Genomic DNA, 26,081 nt, shown 5'->3' with positions numbered 1-26,081 from the left:
CTTGGTGGACTTCTCCATTTGCATGATGCATTATTTGATGCCATCGCCCATCTTTGCAACACAACATGAAACAAGTTAGAATAGTGAAAAAATGAAGAAGGAATACAACGTAGATAGCCAATGCCAAGAGTGCCCATACTAAGGCGGGCATGGATGACACCAGCTCACACCAAGGCTTCCTCTGCTACCAAAGGCTTGATGTGAATCATCCCCCGTTAGCCAAATCCAGGTCATCTCATTCGACTCCTTGTCGTTATTATACGACCTTACCTTACCGACCAAGATGTCTGGCCTCCCCTAGTCGGATCTGAAGTGGCATCCCTCCGGATAGGACACGAAGAAATACTTCTTCTTCCAGTTGTGGACGGACGACAGGTTGTCCACTACTCTACCTCGTCAGCCCTAGAAGTAGAACAAGCCAGCCCTAGCTAGATGCTTCCTCAAGGCGAACAAACCTCGAAAGATGTTCATAGTAACGTACACACCTCGAAGACGGGCCATCACCAACACGACTATAATGGTGCTAACGGAGTTCGAAGCTAACTAACTGGGGGAGATGTTATAGTAGTTAAGGATCTCGGAGGCCGAAGTGGAGGTTGTGCTCGTGCACACACACATCCCCCTCAGTTGGCTGCCACGGCTTGTCGCGGACGCTGGGGATTCTACTCCTATTACCCCCATGAATATGGTACATCTCGGCAAGAGCCTTCACTTGCCCCTTACTGAGTTCACTGTCCAGGTCAGAGCGCGGATAACGCATTAGCGTCACACCTTGGCCTTCGGCCTCGACTATCTCCTCAAGAGTCGGGTCCTCAGCTTCCTCCGGCTCCACCACTTCGGGATGCACTAAGGCATTCCTAGTGGCATCACCCCTTGGCCTCATAGAGCCAATACTTTCATCAAAAGACTTCCTGTCCCGCTAGTCGCACTTGGCGCCTCTAGGGTCGGTCCTGTCCCTTAGTACTTGGACTCCAGGCACCCAAGGGGAGCTCTCGGATTCACTACCAGTATCCTCACTACTGGATGAGGTGGAACAAGGAGTGCTGGTGTTAGTTAAGTTAGGAAGGTCATAACATTCGGGACCAGAGTCTGAGTACGACATGGTTCTGGGAGAAGTCCTTTACCTAGAAAATTGAGTCTGAAGAAGGAGACTAAGGGATCGACTAGTTAGTGGTCGAGGTCTTTGGAAACACAAGCGAAAGTGAGCAAATGGTAGGGAGCTACCTCAACCAACGACGCTATTTAAAGGAAAATGTACAGCTCATATCGCTTCAATCCAACGGTCGTAGAGTCGTTGATCTAGAATCCCAAACCGATGTGTGCCATGTGGCATCGACCTCGGGAATTCAAAATGATGTCGAAAAGACTAGCTGATATGCCCGCCTACTTTGGGTCAAGAGCAACCTAAACTGGGCGACCCACCACCCATCTTGCACACGACCACAATCGATCAACGCCGACAGTTGTCCTATGCATGGATCCACGACAACACCTATATAGGGCATGACCGATGAGCACGGATGCCTCACACCCATGTCGGGCATGGTCCCACACTCTCAGCCCACCATGATTCTCCAAAGAGGCGAAGTCAACAAGGAAGTTGTTGCCACAGAACGACTAAGTGGAGCTCTCAGCAAACCGAGGCCGATGCCTCCACGCCTCTTTATGACGCTCTCTTCAACCAAGCTTAGGCCTTTGCTTGATGCGCCATACAACACCTCCAGGAAGCATTATAATACTCTCTTCGGCCGAAGCTGAGGTCTCCGTTCAACATACCCTCGACCTCGACCACTATGGCTTTGAAAGTGGAGGGGGGGGGCAAGTGATATAGGTGCATATGGCAAGGCTCCAGATTGCGCCACGTGGCATTGGCCGAATGAGATCATGGCCATTCAACTCTAACTACCTCTAACCATTCCATGGCAAGGTCAAGTATAAAAGTGGGTGCCCAGCTTAAGGTAAATCCATCTTGCTTATTCTTACTCTCTAGCTTTCCTGCTTTCAAGTGACCTTGTTTGTACCCTCGTCTCAAGCCTGGTCCAACCCCTCTTAAGCACTTGACTAACTTGACCATCAGAGTCATTGCCCTTGGGATAACACCCGGGGCTTTTGACATGTGCTCTCCTCTTACTCTCAGGTTGGACTCATCAGCCTTGGCCAAAAGTGAAGCTACCTTGTTGCCCTCGGCCCCATCCTTGGCAGCAATAGAGAGCATGAGGTTTTAAGAGATAATTGCAAGAAAAAGAAAATAAAAAAGTTTGGTAGGGTATTTTGGTAATTTAATGCCTCTCATTATCTGATTTAACAACCAAGGGGGTATTTGTCACAATGTAAAAATTCAGGGGGTCTTTGTTGCAAATTAAAGTTCAAGGGTATTTGTCATTTACCCCATAGTACAGGGGGTCTGGGTAATTTACCTAAAACAAACTAAAAACCATTAAATGCAAGGTACCAATACACCTCTGCCGATACACAAAGGTGTATCGATACTATGAACTAGACTTGGCCAAAAAGTTGACCCAACCCACGAACACAACCCGAAAAATTAGAGTTAGGGTCTAAATTTGAGAATGACCCGACCCAACCCAACTCGAGAAAACTGGGTTGGGTTGGGTTGGGTTGGGTCATGGGTTAATCCACTAACTCGATTGTCAAGTCTAATTAGGACTATTTATGCATTGTTAAAAGTTTACACTCTTTAATTTTTACTATTTAGTCTTTACTTTTTATTGTTACTCTTTGAATTGTTAAATGTTCAAGTTATTTTTTATTTTATATTTGGAATTTTAAGGTTATTTCCTTTGGGCCGCATTTGGAATCGATGTAAATCAAGAATGATATAAACATTTACATCGGTTCGGTTTTGTCCCTGTTTGGAAAGAGTGTATAATAATGATTAATGTAAAACTCCACTTTGGTTCAGTTTTGCATGCATTTAGGAGTAGAGTTTTACATCGTGAACCAATGTATAACCCATCATATGTAAAGTTTTACATCGATAATACTACAATAAAATCAATGTAAAACTTTAAACCAATTGCATCACATTTTTCAAAAATACAACGATCACTTAATGACAATTCAGTGTAAAACGTCATTGGTGTACTTTTACACCGATGATGTTTTACACTGATTCCAAACGCAACTTTAATTTTGACATTTTTCATGTATTTTTCCTTTATATTTTTTTAAATTCCAGTTATTTTTTTTAGGATGACCCGAATTGATCCATGGATCAACCCTAACCCGACCATTTAGGTTATGGTCTTACATTCAACAATCCAACTAGAAATTCAACCTGATCTGAAATCAACCCAAAGTGTCTTGACCTAACCCAAACACGACCCACCCAACCCAATTGCCAGGTCTATTGTGAACCTTGCCTACTACTATCTTAGCATATAATGCACCTGGTTATGTAATATACTTCTTCAACCTTTTACTATATGTGGTTTATAATAAAAAAAATTATTTTACAAATTAAATCATGATAGATGATGGATCCTTTAAATTAGCATCCCATCAATATATCATGCCTCCCTTCGTGACAACACCAATGGCAAATGCATCTGATTCAACTCTCATAGTCTCATTCAGTAGAGATGCAATCATATGGAAACCTATACATTTGTATTTGTACTCCACATAGGCTCAGTTTGGAAGGAGTACAAATGCAAATGTGTAGAGTGCAAAACCTTATATTTTGTATTATTTTGAATGTATTTGCATAGTACATATTTGCATTTATACTCTTTCTAAACTCAGCCATATTTGTATTTGTACCCTTTCCAAACTTGAGTCATAGGAACTTCCTTGGCCCTCTGGACCACGGTGCAACCAAGGTTTAAAATTTCGATACAATATACCCAATACAAGGCGTATCATATTGTATATTTAAAAAATAGATGCGGGATACACATTGAAATCGGACATTTCGTCTTTTTTTCATGCATACCAGACCCGTATCGGGGGTGTATAGGTAGCATATTGACGAAAAAAATATGGCCAAAAACTAAAAAAAAAAAAATTAAAGGGGGAAAGCATCTTCTTTTCCCCGAAATTAGCCTTCTTTTACCCCTAAATGACTCTAAAACTCCAAAATTTATTCATAGAGTGCTAGATTTGCAAAAGTTTGTAAGAAACAAGTGTGAATTGTTAATTTTTTTTAAAGATTTTTCGAATTTTGAAAAAATATGGCAAAAATAAGTAAAATATTTCAATTTTTTATAATATCTTGTAATTTCTTTTTTTCTTGAATGTTTAAATTTATGTTGGTCTACATTTCTTACATTCAAAATCACAATTTTTTGTGTTATTAATAAATTTATGAAAATTTCATGAAGATATTTGAGGAAAATATAAACTAACAAAAAATTTGAAAATGTAATTTTTCTCTGCCTATAAAGACTAAATATGTTTTAGATCTATAGATTTATCTATCATATGAACATATCTATAGAGCAATTGAAAATTTTTCTTTAATATTTTTTTATTTTTTATATTTTTAGAATTAAAAAAATAAATAATAATTAAATATATTTTATCATTCGATAACAACAATTGAATATATTATAATTCTATGGATGATCTATCATATCCATAAACTAATTGAAATTTCTTCTTTAATAATTCACTTTTTTATTTTTATATTTTTAAAATTAAAAAATAAATAATTAGATTGTATTATTTGATCACAATGATTGAATATATATTATAATTCTATGAATGATCTATCATATCCACAAAGCAATTGAAATTTCTTCTTTAATAACTATTTGTTGAATATATTATATAATGCTTATTTATTTTTTATAATTTTTGGAAGTGAATAATAAATAATAATTATTTAAATAATAAATAATTATTAATTATATTTTCATATAATTGTGCCAATGCATGTTTTATGGTTGAATAAGAGAGTTAGGTTTTTCTCATCCCATCAAACACTAAAACTTAAAAATTATAATTTATAATTTATAATTAAGTATAAGATTTTTAATGAAATTATAATTAGCTACAATATACTTCTTTAAAAACCATTAAAATATATTAGTTTAATATATATACATCTCATTGAGGTCTTATATTTAGTGTTAATATATTTTTAGGATTTATTAAATTATTTATAATGTTTTTAAATGTATCTACACGTGTCTTAGTTTTTCTCCGATATGCATGCGTATCCAAGACATATCCTGATACGTCTCTTAAAATTACCTTTTCGATACACTTGGCGTTTCCAATACTTTGAACCATGGGTGTAACACATAGAAACTTCGTTAGGCACACTCAATGAGGAGACTAAGCACATCCCATAAATACTCCCAGCCTAATCTTTAAATGATTCAAAGCAAATTTCTGAGACAGCTCATTCCCAGCCTCACAAGGGTGTGTGCCTACTAAATCCAGTGTCAACCAGGCAAGATTGGAAATAAGGCCCCTCAGATTTTTATTGTTGGAAGTTGATCCAAATTTAAGCAATTTCTTGGGGCTGACGAGGGTTTCAGAATCACAAGGTGACCGGTGCAATTTTGTTAACATTTCATAATGGATTTTACATTCAAATAGCAAATGCCATTCCTGGATACTAGTTACATGCATTTAACAAGATATATAATTGGACAACAGAATTTAGGCTTGAAGATCAAGAGAAAATGTAAACCTCGTCGTATCCCCGCCTGCAGCCAGGAAAAAAAATGTTCAGACTATGCATAAAACACCCAAAGGCACATATTATCTCAATGACATTCCAAACTTACCCAGCCTTCCCACAATAAGTGGGACTGTAATTATAAATCAGATTGTCCAGCACTTTGCGAGCAGGAGGCCTGTTTGAGGACTTTCTAGCCTCACTGTATCATGATAACAAAGAAAAGATCAGTACACTAAAGGTTTGAAGGAAAGCTAGACTTGTAAAAAGCAACTTATTCCCAGGTCCAGCTACTTTCCTTGGCAGGCAACCATGAATTTGGATTTTTGAAAGAATACAAAATATATTGGTTATCAATGCTTTGTTTTAGATAAGAACCTCCATTATCAAAACTCAAAAAGCAACCATATCTATGCAGGTTTTTCATGATCCAATACTGTGACCAGTCTTGAGAAAATCCAATTTTCCTACTTTCTGAAATTATTCATAGCCAGTTCAGTAGCCACACGAAATGAAGAGACATTCTTCTCTTGTGATTAACCTATACATTTCTATGCACAAGTTAACCATAAAAGAAATAGACATTCCTGATTTGTAATAAAATATTGGAATGACTCATTTCTCAAATCTGGAATTCAAGGAAAAGAACCCATTTCCAATTTCTTTGGCAACCAGAAATGAATCAAATGCCATGCAAAACTTGGATAAAATGATTCCACTCATAAGCAACTCTTGAAGGAGCTATAAGTTTAGCAATATTTATAATATGGGGTATCACAATTTTTACAAGGTGAGAGCCAAGTTTTCTTATTGTGCCTTGAGCATTAAGGTTTACAATGTTGTAAAAGGCATGCCTCACAGGGAGGCTCATTTTGTAGGGTGTAACTAACCTAAACCCATTTTACCAAAAAAAAAAAAAAAAAAACTAACCTAAACCCAGTTGAACCTCACCTAGCATGTTGTCATGTTTTGATAAATTAACTAGAACTTGATGTTAAATAGGTAATTTACTATAATACAGGTTATATCTATGAGCTTTAGAGTTTTAACAGTTTAGCTTATGTAAGACTTGAATGTACAAGGTGCAACCTTCACATAAATGTTATTAACATGATACTCTAACCAATTGAGCTAATAGTCTTTTTCAAAAATTTTATTTCTTTTAGAATATAGATTTGCATAGATTTATATATTTTCTTTTGATTTTGTTAACAAGTTGCTTCCCACTTCAGACAGGCACCTACCTTGTGCTGTGATAGATTCGCTTCTAAAATCTGAAACTCTGAGCTGGTTCGAGGGAGTTCACCCTCCTGAAACAGGGCAGGAGTAGGGAGAAAAAGAGAAGGGGACGGGAAGGAGAAGAAGTGAGGAGAGTAGTAGGGTTTTACTTCTCATGCCAATTAGATCAGATTACAATTATTTATACTCTCTCTCTCTGTTGGGACCCAAACACTCCCTCCGAACCCAACTATAGGAGTGGAGCAGGCCACCACCGAGCAGCATTTCACTAGAAGACAGAGGCTAGCGTGACACGCAGCAGAGCCTCCCAGAGTTAGTTACACTGCCACCAGAAGATATTCTCTCCATGATTGCATACATGTAGGCCAGCTATATAAGGCCGTGACCATGTAATAAGTGGCGTGAATGAATATCCCTTTCATCTCTCTCTCTGAGTCATTTTCTTCCTACCTTTCCCCTTTCCCTCCCATCTTCTGTTTCAAGAGGTTAAGCCACCCTTGAAGGGGCTTCCGAGGTGAGCGGTGAATGAATATCCCTTTCATCTCTCTCTCTGAGTCATTTTCTTCCTACCTTTCCCCTTTCCCTCCCATCTTCTGTTTCAGGAGGTTAAGCCACCCATGAAGGGGCTTCCGAGGTGAGCGGTAACTCATCAAATTGGTATCAGAGCCAAGCTATCCAAATCCCAGGCTTCACGATGCCACAGACACGTTCCACTACCGTGGATGAAAGGGTCGACCAGCTTGAGGTTGGATTTCACCAGGTGTTGAACGAACTCAGGGAACTCAAAGTGGTCGTCTCCAGCTTCGTCTCTCAACAACAGTTCAACGAGACCGGTCACCTAGTAGGAGCGGAAGCCTCTGCTTCCGGTAGTCAAAGAACAGGGGATTACCCCACCAGAAAAGTCACTAAGATCAACTTTCCCAACTATTCCGGTGGAGATACCATTCCTTGGATCTTCCGAGCAGAAAGATATTTCAAATACCACGAAACTCCCGCACACCAACGTGTCTCCATCGCCTCCATTCATCTAGAAGGAGACGCGATTCTATGGCTCCAGTGGCATCGCCGGAATCATCCCCAGGTAACTTGGGCGGAGTTCACCGAAGCTTTGTGCATTCGCTTTGGGCCGACGACGTTCGTGGACTACGACGAGCTGATCACTCGGTTGAAGCAGACTGGAACGGTAGCAAAGTACCAGCTCAGGTTCGAGCGGATGGTGACCAGGGTACACGACTGGTCGGAGAAAGCCTTAGGAGGATGTTTTGTGGGAGGTCTCTGAGAGGATATCTGCCTGGAGGTGAGGGCTCTCTATCCGGCGACTGTCATGGTTGCGGTGGGATTGGCTCGCCTGCAAGAAGAAAGAATCAACAACCTTCGTAGAGCTAGCAAACCGACCTACCCGAAATTGAGGACTCCTCCACGGGTCGATCAGCAGCCCATGAAACCGGTTAGGGATCATCAGAAGCCCATATTGCCCCAGCCCACTATACCCTTCAAACGTCTCTCATGGGCTGAGATGCAAGCACGACGCGAGAAAGGCCTTTGTTATAACTGTGATGATAAGTTTGGACCAGGCCATAAATGCCGGGTCCAGCGGGTGTTTCTCCTACAAACAAGAGGAAGAGCCGGAAGAGACAGACCCAGAGCACTTAAATGACTGTGAACTGATTCCAGATGGACCAGAACCTGACGGGGCCGAGATCTCCTTACATGCCCTCATGGGCCTCAACTCTCTTCAGTCCATGTGCGTAGAGGGAAGATTGGTGGGCCGGATCGTGATGATTTTGATTGACAGTGGCTCTACCCTGAATTTCATCACTTGTCGTTTGGCTAAGCAGCTAGGTATGACCACACAACCCACTCCTCTTTTTTCAATCCATGTGGCTAATGGGAGTCAGATGTCGTGTAATGGTGTATGTAAGAAGGAAAAAATCCTCATACAGAGCCATAATTTTGTGGTGGATCTCCACCCATTGGATTTCTTGGGGGCTGATATTATTTTGGAGGTTCATTGGTTGCATGGCCTGGGCCCTGCTCTATGTGATTGGGCCAAAATGACAATGGATTTTCACCAAGATGGCCAGTCTTGTCATTTACAAGGGGTGCGGCCCCCTAGTCCACAAAGTGACACTTTAGCCTCCATGATACGGGCCTCCAAGGATGCTGGCCAACCCATATTTATGCACTTAGGCATTCGGCCCACAATCCCAATTTTGGACAACCAGGGCTGTGTTCACCCCACAAAAGCCCAATACAAGGCCTTACGATCGATACTCGATTAGTTTGGCGATGTATTCAAGGAGCCGAACCAATTACGTCCACCCCGGGCTTGTGATCATCAGATACCTCTCTTACCCGATTCTAATCCGGCCAATGTGAGGCCATATAGATACCCTTACTTTCAGAAGCTGGAAATTGAGAAGGCAGTGAGAGAACTATTGGAAAAAGGGCATATATAGACCAGCACCAGCCCTTTTTCATCTCCTGTACTCTTAGTAAAGAAGAAGGATGGTAGTTGGCGCTTTTGCGTAGATTACCGGGCCTTGAATCAGATTAGTGTGAAGGATAAGTTTCCTATACCCCTCATTGATGAACTACTGGATGAGTTAGGAGAGGCACGAGTGTTCTCCAAATTAGACCTGCGGTCTGGGTATCATCAGATTCGGGTCCACCAGGCTAACATCCACAAGACGGACTTTAGGACCCATGATGGCCATTGTGAGTTTTTGGTTATGCCTTTTGGACTCAAAAACGCCCCCTCCACCTTTCAGACCCTCATGAATGACATCTTCAGGCCATTTCTAAGGCGATTTATTCTAGTGTTTTTCGATGATATTCTGGTGTACAGCAGGAATTGGGAAACACATCTTCAGGCCGTTTCAGGCCCTCACAAACGCCCCCTCCACCCCTCTAACGCGCCTATTAAAGAAGTATTCCTTCAATTGGACTAATAAAGCCCATCGGGCTTTTGAAGACTTGAAAACAACAGTTTCCTGCCCTCCAGTCCTCACTCTTCCAGACTTCTCTTAGCCCTTTGAAATAGAATGTGATGTGTCGGGTGTAGGAGTAGGGGCCGTCTTGATGCAAAAAGGCCAGCCCATTGCTTATTTCAACAAGGCTCTCTCAACAGCTCACCAAAGTCAGTCCACTTATGTCAAAGAAATGATGGTTGTGGTAATGGCAGTGCAGAAGTGGTGTGCATACCTATTGGCACGCCAATTTGTTATTAGGACAAACCAACGAAGTTTGAAGTACATAGCAGAGCAAAGGGTGCACACCCCGAAGTAGCAAAAATGGCTTAGTAAACTTATGGGCTTTGACTACCTCATAGAATATAAGCTGGGGCCCGCAAACAGAGTAGCCGATGCCTTGTCACGAGTAGAAGAGTTAGCCCATCTGACCTGCTCTCAGCCCAGCTTCCCTTTGTTTAAAGCTATACGGCAAGAAGCCAGGTCTGATCCGCAATTGTAGGTTATTAGAGATAAGTAGAGGCGAGACCCTTCACAAGTTGTTGGTTACCAAGTTGTGGGGCCTGATCTTTTCTTTAGGGGTCGGTTTGTTGTTGCCCAGAATTCGGCCCACAAAGTTGAACTGCTAAGGTTGTTTCATGACTCCCCTTGGGAGGGCACTCAGGGGTGCTATGGACCCTAAAGAGGCTCAACAACCACTATCATTGGGTAGGAATGCGTAATGATGTATTACAATATGTATCCGAATGCCAAACCAGCCAACAACAGAAATACTCGTCACAGTTTCCCACTGGCCTTCTACAACCTCTCAAGATTCCAGATCAAGTGTGGGAAGACCTTTCCATGGACTTCATCACGGGTCTTCCTCATTCTGCAGGAAAGGAGGTTATCATGGTAGTGGTTGACCGTCTCACCAAGTACAACCATTTCTCTACATTACCTCATCCTTACACTGCAGCAATGGTGGCTGACATCTTCATCCTGGACGTCGCCAAGCTGCATGGAACCCCAAGATCCATTGTCTCAGATCGGGACCCTGCTTTCCTGAGTTCATTCTGGAAGGAATATTTTTGGTTGCAAGGAACCCAACTGCACCCCTCCACGAGTTATCACCCGCAGAATGATGGGCATACTGAAGTTCTTAATCGTTGCTTGGAAGCCTACCTTAGATGTTTCATAGGGAAAAAGCCTCAACAGTGGGCTCACTGGCTTCCATGGGCCAATACTTGCGAGAGACGAGATTCTTAGATTGCTTAAGTCCAACTTGACAAAAGCCCAATAGCGAATGAAGGCCCGCTATGACACTCACCATCGCCCGTTAGAATTTCAGGTGGGTGACTTCGTTTACCTTAAGCTCAAACCTTACCGCCAGATCTCAGTAGTAAGATGGGCTTGGCACAAGCTAGCGCCCAGGTATTATGGGCCTTATAAGGTTCTGGAGAGAGTGGGCCTTGTTGCTTATCGGTTGGACCTCCCTGCAACCTCAAAGCTTCATCCAGTGTTTCACATCTCACTTCTTAAGAAGGCGGTGGGAAATCATACACCTGTCTCACCCAACTTACCCCAATTCACTGAAGAAGGGGACATTGACACAGAGCCTATCAGAATTGTGGATTTCCGTTGGGTTCGACGAGGTGGTCAGGTTGTGCCAGAAGCCAAGGTAGAATGGGTTGGGCTTCCTTCAGATGATGCCACTTGGGAACCTTATCTTAGGCTGAATGAGAGGTTTCCAAACCTAGACCTTGAAGGCAAGGTCAATGCTAAGGGGGGAGGAATTGTTGGGACCCAAACACTCCCTCCGAACCCAACTATAGGCGTGGAGCAGGCCACCACCGAGCAGCATTTCACTAGAAGACAAAGAGGCTAGCGTGACACACGGCAGAGCCTCCCAGAGTTAGTTACACTGCCACCAGAAGATATTCTCTCCATGATTGCATACATGTAGGCCAGCTATATAAGGCCCTGACCATGTAATAAGTGGCGTGAATGAATATCCCTTTCATCTCTCTCTGAGTCATTTTCTTCCTACCTTTCCCCTTTCCCTCCCATCTTCTGTTTTAGGAGGTTAAGCCACCCTCGAAGGGGCTTCCGAGGTGAGCGGTAACTCATCTCTCTCTCTCTCTCTCTCTCTCTCCTGCACATGGTTATTACTGCGATGGGTAACTGGAGGGACGTGGCCTTCTCACATAGACGAACCTCATTGGAGGAGTCACATGGGTGATTCAAGGGCTTCTCTCGTGCATGGCCTAATCGCTGAGTGTCTTGGGCCTGGATCTCCTGGGATGGGCCTGAGTGGACAGCTGAGGGCTTATCAGTCCCACCCTCTTCAAGAAACACCTTGTCCTCAAGGTTGATGTGGGGATACTGATCTTGTAATTTTCCAGTCTTCCCAAGTGGCATCCTCCGGTGGCAAATTTTTCCACATGACTAAGGCTTGCTTGCATAACTTCTTGCCCATCTTGACCCACCTTATATTTATGATTTGTTGTGGTTCGATCAGTATGTCCCCATCATCTGTGAATTGAGGGAGGATCGGGCTGACTTTAGTTGTAGGAGCCAGGCATGGCTTCAACATACGAACATGGAAGACCGGGTGTAATTTCGAGGAAGAGGGAAACTCCAATTTGTAAGCCACCTGTCCCACTCGTTCAATCACCATGAATGGTCCAAAATACCTAGGGGCTAACTTCTGCCAAGCTCACCAAGCCAGTGAAGCTTGCCGATATGGCTGGAGCTTCAAATAAGCCAGTCCCCAACTGTAAATTCAAGCTCCCGGTGTTTGTGGTCATAAGCCAACTTCATGCACTGGTGTGCTCTCTGTAGGTGCAACATAAGAGATCTCAATATTTCATCTCTGGTCAACAGTTGGCTTTCAATTTCAGCCACGGTAGAAGTCCCTTTTTCATAAGGCAGTACTGCTGGAGGATCTCTCCCATATACTATCTTAAACGGAGTGGTTCCTGCCGAAGCCTGATAATGTGGTGTTATACCAATATTCAGCCCAAGGCAGCCAGTAGGCCCACTGTTTGGGCTTCTCTCCAATGAAGCAACGCAAATATGTTTCGAGGCACCGGTTGACCACCTCAGACTGACCATCAGTCTGGGGGTGGTAGCTGGTTGTGTGTAGCATGTGCACCCCTTGGGCTGAGAAATAAGATTCCCAGAATCTGCTCATTAAGAGGGGATCCTTGTCGGTCAAGATTGGGTGCTATACTTGTGTTGCTGACATACATCACAACGGGCCACATAATCCTGAATCATACGCTTCATCCCCTTACAATTATAATGGCTTGCTACACTCTTATAGGTTCTGAGAAACCCAGAATGCCCTCCCACAGATGAGTTGTGGAAAAGTTTAAGCAACTCTCTCTGATAATCTGATTTATTTGCCACCACCACACAACCCCTATAAAAGAGTGTAGTCCCTGTTATGGAGTAACCGGGAACTGCAGTTGGGTCCTGGAGCCATTGAGCTCGGATCTGGCTGAGTTCTGGATCAGATTGCCGCTCCTGTTGGATGAACTCAAATAATGGATAACTGGGCTTGGACAGGCCCATAAGCTGGAACACTTCTACCCTGGATAGCGCGTCTGCGACGGCGTTGGAAGGCCCAGGTTTGTATTCAATCTGGAAATCATAGCCCAACAACTTGTAGGTCCACTTCTGTTGTTCTGGGCTTAGAATCCTTTGCTCCAATAAATGTTTAATACTTCGGTGATCTGTGAATATCCAACCCAGAAGATATGCCCTCCACTTGTATACTGGTAGTGTAATCGCCATCAACTTTTTCTCATATGTGGACTTCGCTTGGGCCTGGGCTGACAGAGCTCAACTGTAGAAAGCCAAGGGTTGTCCATTCTGCATTAGAACTGTCCAATTCCCCTCCCGAAAGCATCAGTTTCAACTACAAATTCTTTATTGAAATCTGGGAGAGCCAAGGTGGGTGGTGTTGTGACTGCCCTCTTAAGAGATTGGAATGCCTGTTCAGCTGCTTCATCCTACTCAAAAGCCTGTTTCTTTAATAACTTAGTGAGAGGTGCAACCAACATGCCATAACTTGCTATGAAACACCGGTAATAACCGGTCAACGTCAACCCAAGGAACCCTCTGAGGGACCTCTGGTTCATGGGCCTAGGCCAGTTCACCATGCTGGAAACTTTGTCGGGATCAATGCAGACCTTGCCACCAGATATTATGTGTCCGAGATAATTAACCTAGGTCTGCCCAAACGAGCATTTAGTGGGCTAGGCAAACAACAAGTGCTGCCTAAGTAGGTCCAGAGTGCAACATAGATGCTCCATGTGTGAGGCCCAAGTCGGACTGTAAATAAGAATGTCATCAAAGAAGACAAGTATAAAACGTTTAGGAAGGGTTTGAATACTTCATTCATGAGCCGTTGGAAAGTGGAGGGAGCGTTAAACCAAATGGCATAACTACAAACTTGTAGTGTCCATCCGATGTCCAAAAGGCAGTCTTAGTTACATCGTCTGGGTGGACTCGGAACTTGCAATAGGCCCGTCTGGATGGGTCTAACTTCCGGTTCCCCTTCCCTGACGGCATCCTCCTCTTTAACTTGCAATAGGTAGAGGTGAGGGATCTTGCACCAATGCCCTGGGGCAAATTTTTTGTCACAGTTGTAACATAGCCCCTTCTCACGACGGGCCTGCATCTCGGTCCAAGTTAACTTCTTGTAGGGTACGATCATGGTTCCAGGATTCTTAGGTGTTGGGACTTCGGGTTTAGTGTTAGGAGTGGGAAGTAATGGTCCTAGGGTGGAATCCATCCAGTTGGGTGGATTGCGTAAAAGAGGTCCAATCGTGGGCGCAACGGGTCTAGTGGTCTTCCTTAATCGGTTCAGCCAGTCTTCTTGGAGTTTAGCTAATCCGATAGCAGCGATAAGGGTTGAAGGTTGTAGTGATTTCACTTCAATCCTTATGCCTTCCCGTAATCCCCCGATAAAACAACCAACCAGAGCAGTTTTAGGTCAACCATGCACACGGGTAGCTAACCTCTTAAACTCTGTCTGCTATTCATGTACGCTACCAGTTTGCTTGACTCCAGATAGTGATTCATCAAAATTTTTATACCCAAATGGTCTGAACCTTACACATAAGGCATCTGTGAAATCCATCCATGTAGTCTAGGGGTGGGTTTTCCGGTACCATTGGCTACCAGTTTGCTTGACTCCAGATAGTGATTCATCAAAATTTTCATACCCAAATGGTCTGAACCTTACACGTAAGGCTTCTGTGAAATCCATCCATGTAGTCTAGGGGTGGGTTTTCCAGTACCATTGGCACCACATAATGGCCTCCCCGTCTAGATGGATGGAGGCAATGGGCACCCGCTGATGTGTCGAGGTCTCATGATATTCAAAATAACGTTCAGCTCGATAAATCCAGGGTATCGGATCATCACTTGAGTAAATTGGGAAGATGATTTTCATCACTTTGTCTGAGGAGATCCCTCCACATCTTCCAGCACTGCTACTGGATCCTTCAGCTTCTGGATCCCTCGCCATTGGAGTCGACTTCACTCGAACTATCCCACCAAGGCAGATAGAGTCTCCTTGATGTCTCTTAGTTCTGATGTGGTTCTATGAATTTCCACTTCAATACGATCGACCCATTCATCCACCGTAGTTGATCTTATGTTGGTCATCGTGGAGCTAGGCTCTGATACCAATTGATAGATTCACTTCAAAAATTTGAAACTCTGAGCTGGTTCGAGGAAGCTCACCCTCCTAAAACAGAGTAGGAGTAGGGAGAAAAAGAGAAGGGGAGAAGAAGAAGAAGGGAGGAGAATAGTAGGGTTTTACTTCTCATGCCGATTAGATCGAATTACAATTATTTATACTCTCCTCTCTCTCTCTCTCTCTCCTGCACATGGTTGCAACTACGATGGGTAACTAACTGGAGGGACGTGGCCTTATCGTGTAGACGAACCTCAATGGAGGAGTCACATATCAGGGGCTTCTCTCATGCATGGCCTGATCGCTGAGTGTCTTGGGTTTGGATCTCCTGGGATGGGCCTGAGTGGACAGCTGAGGGCCTATCATGCTGCCTCAAGCTTTAAGACTCATTGAACTTTTTTTTAGATCAATAACAGAGTTTCATTAGAACTATTTTAAAAATTACAAGATAGGGAGATGTAAACTTTCTTAACTCTCCATGTACAAAAAAAAAAAAAAACTGTTACAATTGAGCCCAAAACAACTGGTTCCTCCCCACCCCTTGTTTTGCTAAGACATCAGCAAGACCATTTGCTGCCCTTTTAACCCAACTGGACTGCACTTCCATATCTTGAGTCATCCACTTGAATCTCTTTTTTTTTGTTATTGAAAGTCCAGAAACCTTTTCTTCCTTTTGCAACCACTCCAATACCAACTTTGAATCACCTTCTACAATCAGTTTTCTCACATTCAGATCTTTTGCCTTTTGCAATCCTTCCATGACAGCCATAACCTCAGCCCTTCGGGAACCACCCATTCCAATTGGGCCTGAATATAGACCAATGATCTTGCTTTCACTGTCCCTAAACACCCCTCCAATACCAGATGGGCCTGGGTTCCTTGCACTACTCCCATCAAAGTTCAACTTGATGTTGGGTTAGTGGCAATCAGAACTAGCCACTTCCTTCCATTTGTTCATGATGTCACCTGTTGAGAAATCAGCAAACATCTTCAGAACTAGCCACTTGCATTTCTTTCTTCCCATATAGTCCAGCACACAACTGCCCTTACCCATCTCCATAACATCCGTCCCCTTTTTTTGGCCATCTCAAGAAAGTAGAAGCAAATAAGCTTTGCACATTAGCCAGGGGAGACCACCTACACCCAAACAACAAGAAAAACCATTCCCAAATACAAGCTACAAAAGGGCAGGAGATCAATAATTGAAAGTAAGTTTCTCCACTAGCCTTACACATAACACACCAGTGTGGGGATAAGCACCAATTAGTCCTTTTCCTTTGAAGTAAATCACAAGTATTAATTCTTTCTAGGAAGACTTCCCAACAAACACCTCCAACTCTTAGAGGGATGGGATTACCCCAAACCTCCTTCACCAAGAAAGGTATCCCCAAAGAGTTAAAAGGTCGAACCAGGACCTTAAAGAAAAAAGCACTGGAAAAAACACCAGAGGAGGATGGGGTCCAACTACAACTATCAGGAGGATGGGATTACCCCAAACCTCCTTCACCAAGAAAGGTATCCCCAAAGAGTTAAAAGGTCGAATCAGGACCTTAAAGAAAAAAGCACTGGAAAAAACACCAGAGGAGGATGGGGTCCAACTACAACTATCAGGTTTAGAGGAATCCCAAGTAAACGCCATTAAGGATATGAATCAAGTCCAAAACATCATCAATTTCCAAATCCTTCACACCCCTCCTCAAACCCCAATCCCAATCAACACCATTCCTTGAGCTTGAAGGAACCAAGAACGAGGACACAGGTTTACCTTTATATCCTGACAAGGGAGAATTTTTCTTTCAAAGAGATATTACCCACCCACATCTGTTCCCAAAATTTTATAAGATTACTAGAACGAAGATCATACCTGATAAAAGGGAGGAAAGATAGGAGGATAGCATGGATAGCCTTCCAAGGAGAGGCTCTGGTAGCTCCTTTCAGTACTTCAGCATCCCAACTGTCAGTTGCAAGCCCATTAATACCAATCACTATCTTAGCCCAAAGCTTGTCCTTATCCATAGGAAACCTCCAAACCCACTTTCCCAACAAAGCTGTATTCCTCTTTTGTAAATTGCCTCGATCCAACCCAACAAACTTCTTGCTACTGCTCACATTTTCCAACTAATTCTATGGTCCTTTTTCTCCTTCTGTGGTTCCCACAAAAAGTCCCTCATCAACCTTTCCAATTTTTTACTCACATTCACTAGCATCTTAAAAACAGACATAAAATCAACATGGTTTCAAACAGTCCCTCACATAACATGGTAATGGTGCAGCTTCCAAAAAAAATCAACATGATTCCAAACAGTCCATATAAAGGGATAAGCTGATTTTCAAATCATTATCAGGTCAGACAATCCATTAAAGAAATAGGAACTGCCAATTATTACTCATTAAGAATTATATAAAAAAAGAAAGAAAAGAAAGATCCCTAACTCAATATCATGTTTTGAGTCAATTACAACCTGATAAAAGAGTTGGCAACAAGCTGGGTGACTTGAACTGCATCTTCAGTGTGTGGAATCATTGATAAACCCCATTCAAATGCATTTTTCTGCAGAAAAGAAGGTCAGTTTTTTCAATGTTTACGTTGAGAGAAAAAAAGTGGCAGTACAGTGAACAAGAATTGCACTACTAGAATCAGCAGGCAAGAAAATTACAGAGAAAGACAGAACCAAAGTTGACCGTTCCATATTACTTGTGGTTCACTAAAGAAACAAATTACAAAGTATCAGTAAATCAATGAAATATAGTTATAAACTCAATGAGAGCTCTTAAGAAGACAGGAATCAGAAATTCATTTACATCATATGGATCAGGGAAAGACACTTCTCGAATGATCCTATATTTTGACTCTTGAAAAGATTAATGTCAAGAACAATAGACAATATACAATCAATAAATGAACTGCATGCCTGCATGTAACATAAATTATCTGATACATTGATCCAAATTTTCAACACTTCAACAAATTTTTTAGGTGTACTATGTTTGAAAGAGAAGAAAAGGTCCTTTACTCCTAAAAGAGTGATAAATTGCTGCTGGGACTGATAAGAATACCATGTATCATATATGACCAATAATTAGTACAAGTAGATACTGAAAAGATTAACATAAGCTTTCACCAATCTTGATGTGTGTGCGCCTAAACCATTGGATTTACTAATTTAGTTTTACATCCTTGGGCTGTATCCAACAGCTCTCACTTTGTTATAGTTCTATTTCCAAAAGGCATTTCATCTATCTTCTTCACTTTTGATTTTGTCAATTTCTCAAGTCTAAATTTGTCTAAGTCTAAGAGAAAATTCAAAGCATTTGGAACATCAAAACCAAACTACACTAGCTAACAAACCAAATTGAAAGAATAATGTCAGTATTTCAACAGCTTTCTTATGCTATACCTCTTGTCAATTTGTCCAAAAATTTCCAATTTCAATGTTTTACTTTGAACCTTGAGTTTGATTTTCTAAGAATACAACCAGATCTATACAAACGCTATTTCACTTTCTTGCTAGCACAACAATTCCTAATCAAACCAAGTTTCTATGGATGCATACTAGCAAACTTGTGTTCTTGAACTTTCAGCAACATAAATAGTATAACTTTGTTTATGAACCAACATTAACCAATACCTAGAAAGTAGCAATCAAAAGATTGATACCCTGATAAGAAATTGAATAAAGGACCCAAGCACCTGCATATGTTACCAAATTCCACCCACTGGGGAAAAGTATTTCAAGCTTAGAAGAGATCAAAAAACAAGTTAGGGCAGTAATACATCTTAAAATGAATTAGTTGAAGCTGGTAAAGAAAATAAATAAGCCAAGAAGTAGCCAAACAGGGTCAAAACAAAATAAGAGAGATGAATTTTGGGTTCCGGTTATGGAAAGGTTTGCAAGAGACTTGCGAAATGGAAGAAAAATTATCTGTCTCTTGGAGGGAGAATCACCTTAATTAGATCCACATTAGCTGACCTTCCTGTCTATTTTTTGTTAGTCTTTAAGATTCTAGTAAGGGTGGCTAGCAGATTAGAAAAACTTATGAGAGATTTTCTTTGGGAGCCAGGGGAAGAGAAGGACCATAGGGTTAGGTGGGAGATGGTGTGTAGGAGTAAGAAGGAGGGCGGTTTGGGAGTTGGGAACATAAGGAATAGGAAATTAGCATTATTAGGGAAGTGGCTATGGAGATTTTCTTTGGAGAAAAAAAAACTTTGGGTAAAGATAGTGGGAAGTATTCATGGGGTGGTAGACAATGGATGGGACTCTGGGATTCTAGCAAGGACTACAAGAGCATCCCCATGGAAAGCTATTCAAGCTACTTTGCCCGTATTCTCTCCCTGGATCAGGTATGATTTGCACTCAGGTAACCTAATTAAATTCTGGGAACATGCTTGGGTTGGGGATTCCCCTTTGAAAGATCAGTTTCCAAATATTTTTGCTATCTCTACCCTTAAAAATGAACCAGTTTCCTTCTTCCTTGTACCTTCTAACTCACCTTCTGGATTCGGTTGGAACCTGGGGTTGAGAAGAGATATAAGGGACACAGAATTAGGTTGTATTTCAGCTTTATTATCCATCCTTAAAGGGATCTTCCTAAAGACAACAAAAGAAGACAATAGAATTTGGACACTCACTCCCCCGGGCTCCTACACCTGTGCCTCTTTCTTCAAAGCCCTGATACAACCTTCTTTTGTTGGACAGTCATTCCCTGTTAAAGAAGTGTGGAATCAACCTATACCTCCGAAGGTTGGGAGTTTTTGTTGAGAAGCCTTTCTGGAAAGATTTAATACAGGAGATTTACTTCAAAGAAAAAGACCCAATAGTTGTTTGTCTCCTCATTGGTGTGTCCTCTGAAAATCCAATGGTGAGTCTGGATACCATTTACTAATTTCTTGTCAGTTTGTTAAAGCTATTTGGGAATGGTTTACTTCTTTGTTTGGGTGCAAGTGGACTCCCCCTTTGAATGTGCAAAGCTTATTCACTTCCATGCCCAACTACTCAACAAAAAGGGCGAAGGTTATGTGGAGATGTGTAAGGGCTGCAATTTGTTGGACTGTTTGGAAGGAGAGAAATTCGTGGATTTTTCTAGACAAAGAAAGAAGCTTGGGAGTAATATTGGAGATTATTCACATAAGGGTAATACATTGGTTAAAAACTTTGGAGTTGTTTGGTGAGTTCTCAGTTGATGTGATGCTAAGGAATTGGAAGGAAATTGCAGAATCAATTTCAAGTAAGAAAGCTTCAAGTTCTTGTTGGACCCCTCCACCAAGCGGGTTTATCAAACTAAACTTTGATGGTAGTAGTTTGGGCAATCCAGGGCCCTCTAGAATAGGGAGAGTGATAAGAGATGAAAAAAGGAATATGTTTGTGTTGAGTTGGGCTTAGTTGTTTTTTATTCTTATTTTAAGCTATTTAGTTAGGAAGTTGTTGGGCTTTAGGCCCATTAGTTTATGTTTTTAAGTTGTGACTGTTCAGCTACATTAGTAGCCGCCCTACTAAGGGCATCCTTGTAATATATCATCCTTTAAGTTAAGTATAAATATAATGAGGGATTGGCGGCTAGGGTTATTTTTTTCAAGAATCCTGGTTGACTTCCTACTCTTTTCTTCTCTACTACTAAAATCTTTACCTTCCTCCCCTTTTCCTTTCACAAGAAATTCAACTAAATCTACAATCAGTGATTTCTACTTGGTATCAGAGCAGGCCGAAGGTTCTTTGAGTTGTTTCCTCATGCAGCCCTAGATCGGCGACTGCATGGTGATTTAAGAGGCTGATCGAAGTTCTCAGGTAAACCCAGTTTGGATTTTTTGGTGGATCTGTGTGCCCTGTAGCTGGTCTAGGGTTTCGCATCAAAATCAGAAAAAACTGGAGAAATGGAAAGAGTCTTGTTTCTGTTGGACTCTTCAATTTTGACCTAGGAAGTGGCGCCCTAATTTTTTAGGGTTCCTTGGAGTTTTCTGTAAGGGGCGGTTCAAGTCCTACCTGATTTGGAGGCTTCTAGAGAGAGCGGCTGCCTCTTCTCTCTCTCCCCCCATCCCACAGAAAAGGAATCTTTTGTGGGAAGACAGTCTAGGACACCAGAAAGGTGTTGTTGGTTCCAGAAGTGTTTTGTTTGATCTCGTTACATATTTCAATTATTTTCTTTACATTTTTTGAGAAGCATGGAGGGTCACGGAGTTGAAAATAAACCTGGGAGTGAAATGGGACCAGTGGGAGGAGGTGTTGGAGACCTTTTCGGGACTGGAACCATTACTACAGTTAGGTTGGATGGTGCAAATTACTTAGAATGGTCACAATCTGCAAAGATGGCCATTGGTGCTCGTGGGAAATTAGGGTATATCACTGGTGAGGAAGTGAAACCCGAAACTAGCAACTCCCGATGGGTACAGGAGAATTATATGGTGATGACTTGGTTGTGTAATTCCATGTTGCCCCATATACGTAAAAATTTTTTATGGGCAAATACAGCCAAGGAAATATGGGATGGGGTTGTAGAAACCTAATCACAGAGGGAGAATGTTGCTAGGGCTTCTCAGTTGAGAAATCATATTATTTCTACAAAGCAGGGAGATAGACCTGTTGCAGCTTATTTTTCAGCCCTTAAAACCCTGTGGCAGGAGATTGACCATTTAGAGACATTTGCTTGAGAAACCACTAAGGATGCAGCTACCTATCAGAAACATCTAGAGAAGTATAGGGTGTTTGAATTTCTTGTTGGCCTTAATCCTAAGTATGATATTGCAAGACAACATCTTTTTTCTAGTTCAGCAACAAGCGGACAACAAGGTATAGGTGGCACTGGTGGAGTCCACTATACTTCCTTTGCTCACACAAGTAGTTCACACGTCACAGCAAATTATGTTTCTACTTCAGGTAAGGAGGGACCTCCTTGGATTATAGATTCTAGAGCCTCAGAGCACATGACCCATAGCTCTACTATTTTTTCTTCTTACCAACTCTGTTCTGGCAAAGATAGGGTCTCCACAGCTGATGGATCCCATGTTCCTATTGGTGAGAAGGGATCTATCAAGATTAGTGATTCTATTTCTCTACCCTCAGTCCTTCATGTTCCTAGATTGAGCACTAATTTGTTATCTGTTAGTAGTTTAATTAAGAACCTGAATTGCTCAGTAATTTTTTCTCCTGGACATTGTATTTTGCAGGATCTGGATTCAAAGAGGACGATTGGGAATGGTCATGAAGTGAATGGGATCTACCTCCTGGATGTTCTTCCTCCTCATCAGAGTCATCATGTCAACAGGGATAGTGAGTCAGGGTCTGTGGGTCAAATTATGCTTTGGCATAATTGTTTGAGCCATTTACCTTTTTCTTCTTTGAGTCTTTTGTTTCCAAAACTTTTTGAGTTTGTTAGTTTGTCAAGTCTGGAGTGTGAAGGTTGTCAACTTGGAAAGCATTGTAGACATTCATTTAAACCTAGTAATAAAAAGTGTTCTTCTTCTTTTGATGTTATTCATTCGGATGTGTGGGGACCTTATCATGTTCCTTCTATGGGAGGCTATCGATATTTTCTCTTATTTGTGGATGATTTCTCACGATATTCTTGGATTTACCCGATGAGATCCCGTGATGAAATACCATCCTTAGTGAGGCAATTTCATCAAATGGTGCTAACACAGTTTGGAACAAGAATAAAAGTGTTCAGATCAAACAATGCCAGGGAATATTTTGAAAAACACCTTGCTTCATATCTGTTAGAATATAGTGTTGTCCATCAGAGCAGTTGTCCCTACAATCCACAACAGAATGGTGTTGCAGAAAGGAAGAACAGACACATTGTTGAGATTGCAAGAAGCATGATGAGCACATCTACAATTCCAGTTCGGTTTTGGGGTGATGCAGTCACAGCAGTATATCTGATTAACAGGGTGCACTCTCGTATACTTCGATTCAACACCCCATTCAGTCTCCTTTTTCCTGAGGGGGAGATGTTTCATATTCCTCTCAGGGTTTTTGGGTGTGTTTGCTTTGCACATGTCCTTGGTCCTCACCGCTCAAAGCTTGATCCCAAGTCAAAGAAGTGTGTCTTCCTTGGATATGCAGAAAATCAGAAAGGGTATTACTGCTATGATCCAGTCTTTGGGAGCCGGTATGTTACCATGGTTGTCACTTTTTTTGAATCCACATACTTCTTTTCAAAGAATCCTTCTCAGGGGGAGTGTTTTGGGGAAGTGAGTCAACAATCTATTCCTCTCCCAGTTCCAGTCCCTGTGTCTACTCCTGTGCTTGGCCATCCTGTGTCTACTCCTGTGCTTGACCATCCTGTGTCACCTACCTTACCACCTCCTTTGCGTCCTGCTTCTCAGCATTACTTACGACAGAGACTTCACAAGGAGGTTGATTCCACTGCAGCAAAACTCACATCACTTCCTGTCGATTCCTTGGAGACTCCAAATTCGACTGACATGGCTTCAAGTATTCATCTTGGTCCCGCTACTGTTTCAGTTCCCATTGATTCTACTAACCCTGTTACAGATAACCTTGATCTTCCTATTGCTCTCAGAAAAGGGAAGAGAAAGTGTACTGCTCATTGTATTTCACAGTACTTATCCTACAGTGGACTTCCTCCTTCCTACCGTGTTTTTCTTTCCTCCCTTGACTCGGTGTCTATACCCAAGGGTGTTAGTGAGGCTCTCTCCAAACCTGAGTGGAAGACAGCTATGCAGGAAGAAATGGCAGCTTTGATTAAGAATCAGACATGGGACATTGTGATCACCAGAAGGCAAGGAGACAGTTGGATGCAGATGGGTTTACACAGTAAAATATAAGGCAGATGAAAGTATAGAAAGGTACAAGGCAAGACTTATTGCAAAAGGGTACACACAGACCTATGGCATTGATTACTTAGAGACCTTTGCATCAATTGCAAAGATGACCTCTGTTCGAATACTTCTCTCTTGCTGCCTAATACTCTTGGCCCTTGTTTCAACTTGATGTGAAGAATGCTTTCCTAAATGGGGATCTGCAAGAGGAAGGCCTTGATTGCTTTTGGATACACTCAGACTCAATCCGATCATACCTTGTTTGTGAAACGAAGGGGATCTTTGGTGTCAGTCCTAATTGTTTATGCGGATGATATTGTTGTCACGGGGAATGACCTAAGTGAGATTGATTGTCTGAAAAGGAATCTACATAAAGAAATTGAAATTAAGGATCTTGGAGAACTGAGATACTTCCTAGGCATTGAAGTTGCATGATCAAAACATGGAATTTTTATCTCTCAAAGGAAGTATGTCTTGGATCTTCTTCAAGAGACAGGGAAGCTTGGAACGAAGGCAATCAGTACCCCTATTGATCAGAACCATAGAATCAATGCATCAGAAGGTGAACCAGTAAAGGACATTAGGAGATATCAAAGACTTGTGGGTCGGTTGTTATACTTGTGTATGACAAGACCAGACATTTCCTATGCAGTAAATGTGGTAAGTCAATATGTGCATGCTCCACGAGTCCAGCATTGGGAGGCAGTTGACAGGATTCTTGCTTATCTGAAGGGACACCCGGGCAGAGGCATATTGTTTACTGATCATGGACAGTTGAAACTAGAGGCTTATACAGATGCAGATTGGGCAGGATGCCTTGATGACAGGAGATCAACTTCAGGAGTGTGCACCCTTGTTGGGGGTAACCTTGTCTCGTGGAAGAGTAAGAAACAAACAGTGGTGGCAAGATCAAGTGTTGAAGCTGAATACAGGGCCATGGCACATGGAGTTTCAGAACTTCTCTAGATCCGTTCTCTATTAGAAGAAATTGGTGTACAGGCAGAAGAACCTATGATGTTATACTATGATAACCAGGCAGCAATTAACATTGCCCATAACCCAGTCTAGCATGACCGAACTAAACACATTCAAGTGGATAAACATTTTATCAGAGAAAGAGTAACTTCTAGAGAAGTTTGTCTTCCATACATTGCTTCTTATCTGCAGCTCACGGTGTTAGACAGTTTTTGTATGCCCTTAGCATCAATCAGAATGATGTACATTATCAGTTTATTGCAAATGAATAAAGTACATATTTGATTCATGTTCCTTTGGTGTGTTTCTGTGTAATACCCTTAAACTGGACACTTAACGAGACTCATGTTAGTTTAAAATGTTCACAGCCAGTGGGTCGGTCTAGGGAGACCTATCCTGATAAGGTTGACACTGATGTGCCACCAAGTCGGTTAGGGTGGCCTGTCTCAGCCGCCAGGGTGAGACCCAAGGCACATGCAGTGTAGGATTAATTGAATCTTTGAACCGGACCAGATTTCCAGTATTGCCCTGGACCTTGGAGATTAATGGGCAAAACTGGAAAGTTACACCCGATCCCTAGACTCAATTATGATACTGCACTAGGTGTCGGATTGGGCTGTCTTTGATGTACCAATCAGTGAGATCCTTAGCAGGGGTCAAAACCTGGATATGTTGGGACAGTCTGAGAATTCATCTGAGTGGGTGATCATAGTGACAGGATCAGCCCCTTTGTCGGACAAAGGTAATGATCGGGAATGCACTCTCACTAATGGAAACCAA

The 26,081-nt window shown here is 42.0% G+C and overlaps 1 protein-coding gene across 2 annotated transcripts in view; it reads right to left on the bottom strand.

The window, feature by feature from the left end:
* Positions 1-5,425: 5,425 nt before the first annotated feature.
* Positions 5,426-26,081, bottom strand: part of LOC104586570 (gamma-glutamyl hydrolase 2-like) — a 54,015-nt gene continuing 33,359 nt past the window's right edge. Inside the window, exons 8-10 of one of the 2 annotated variants that reach the window (XM_010243855.3) lie at positions 18,013-18,101; positions 5,760-5,852; positions 5,426-5,678 (exon numbers count right to left, since the gene is read on the bottom strand). In XM_010243855.3, coding sequence (XP_010242157.1) covers positions 5,645-5,678; positions 5,760-5,852; positions 18,013-18,101 — 216 coding nt within the window. In that variant the 3' untranslated portion in view covers positions 5,426-5,644. Of the gene's footprint in view, positions 5,679-5,759; positions 5,853-18,012; positions 18,102-18,207; positions 18,256-26,081 lie in introns of those variants that run through there. The other variant, XM_019195873.2, reaches the window with a different exon arrangement.

This window comes from Nelumbo nucifera, chromosome 3 (assembly GCF_055504915.1).
Source record: "Nelumbo nucifera cultivar China Antique chromosome 3, China Antique-T2T, whole genome shotgun sequence".
NCBI classification, from domain to species: Eukaryota; Viridiplantae; Streptophyta; class Magnoliopsida; order Proteales; family Nelumbonaceae; genus Nelumbo; species Nelumbo nucifera.
Note: the sequence above shows the minus strand (reverse complement) of the source record. Positions and strands in the feature narration are given on the sequence as shown.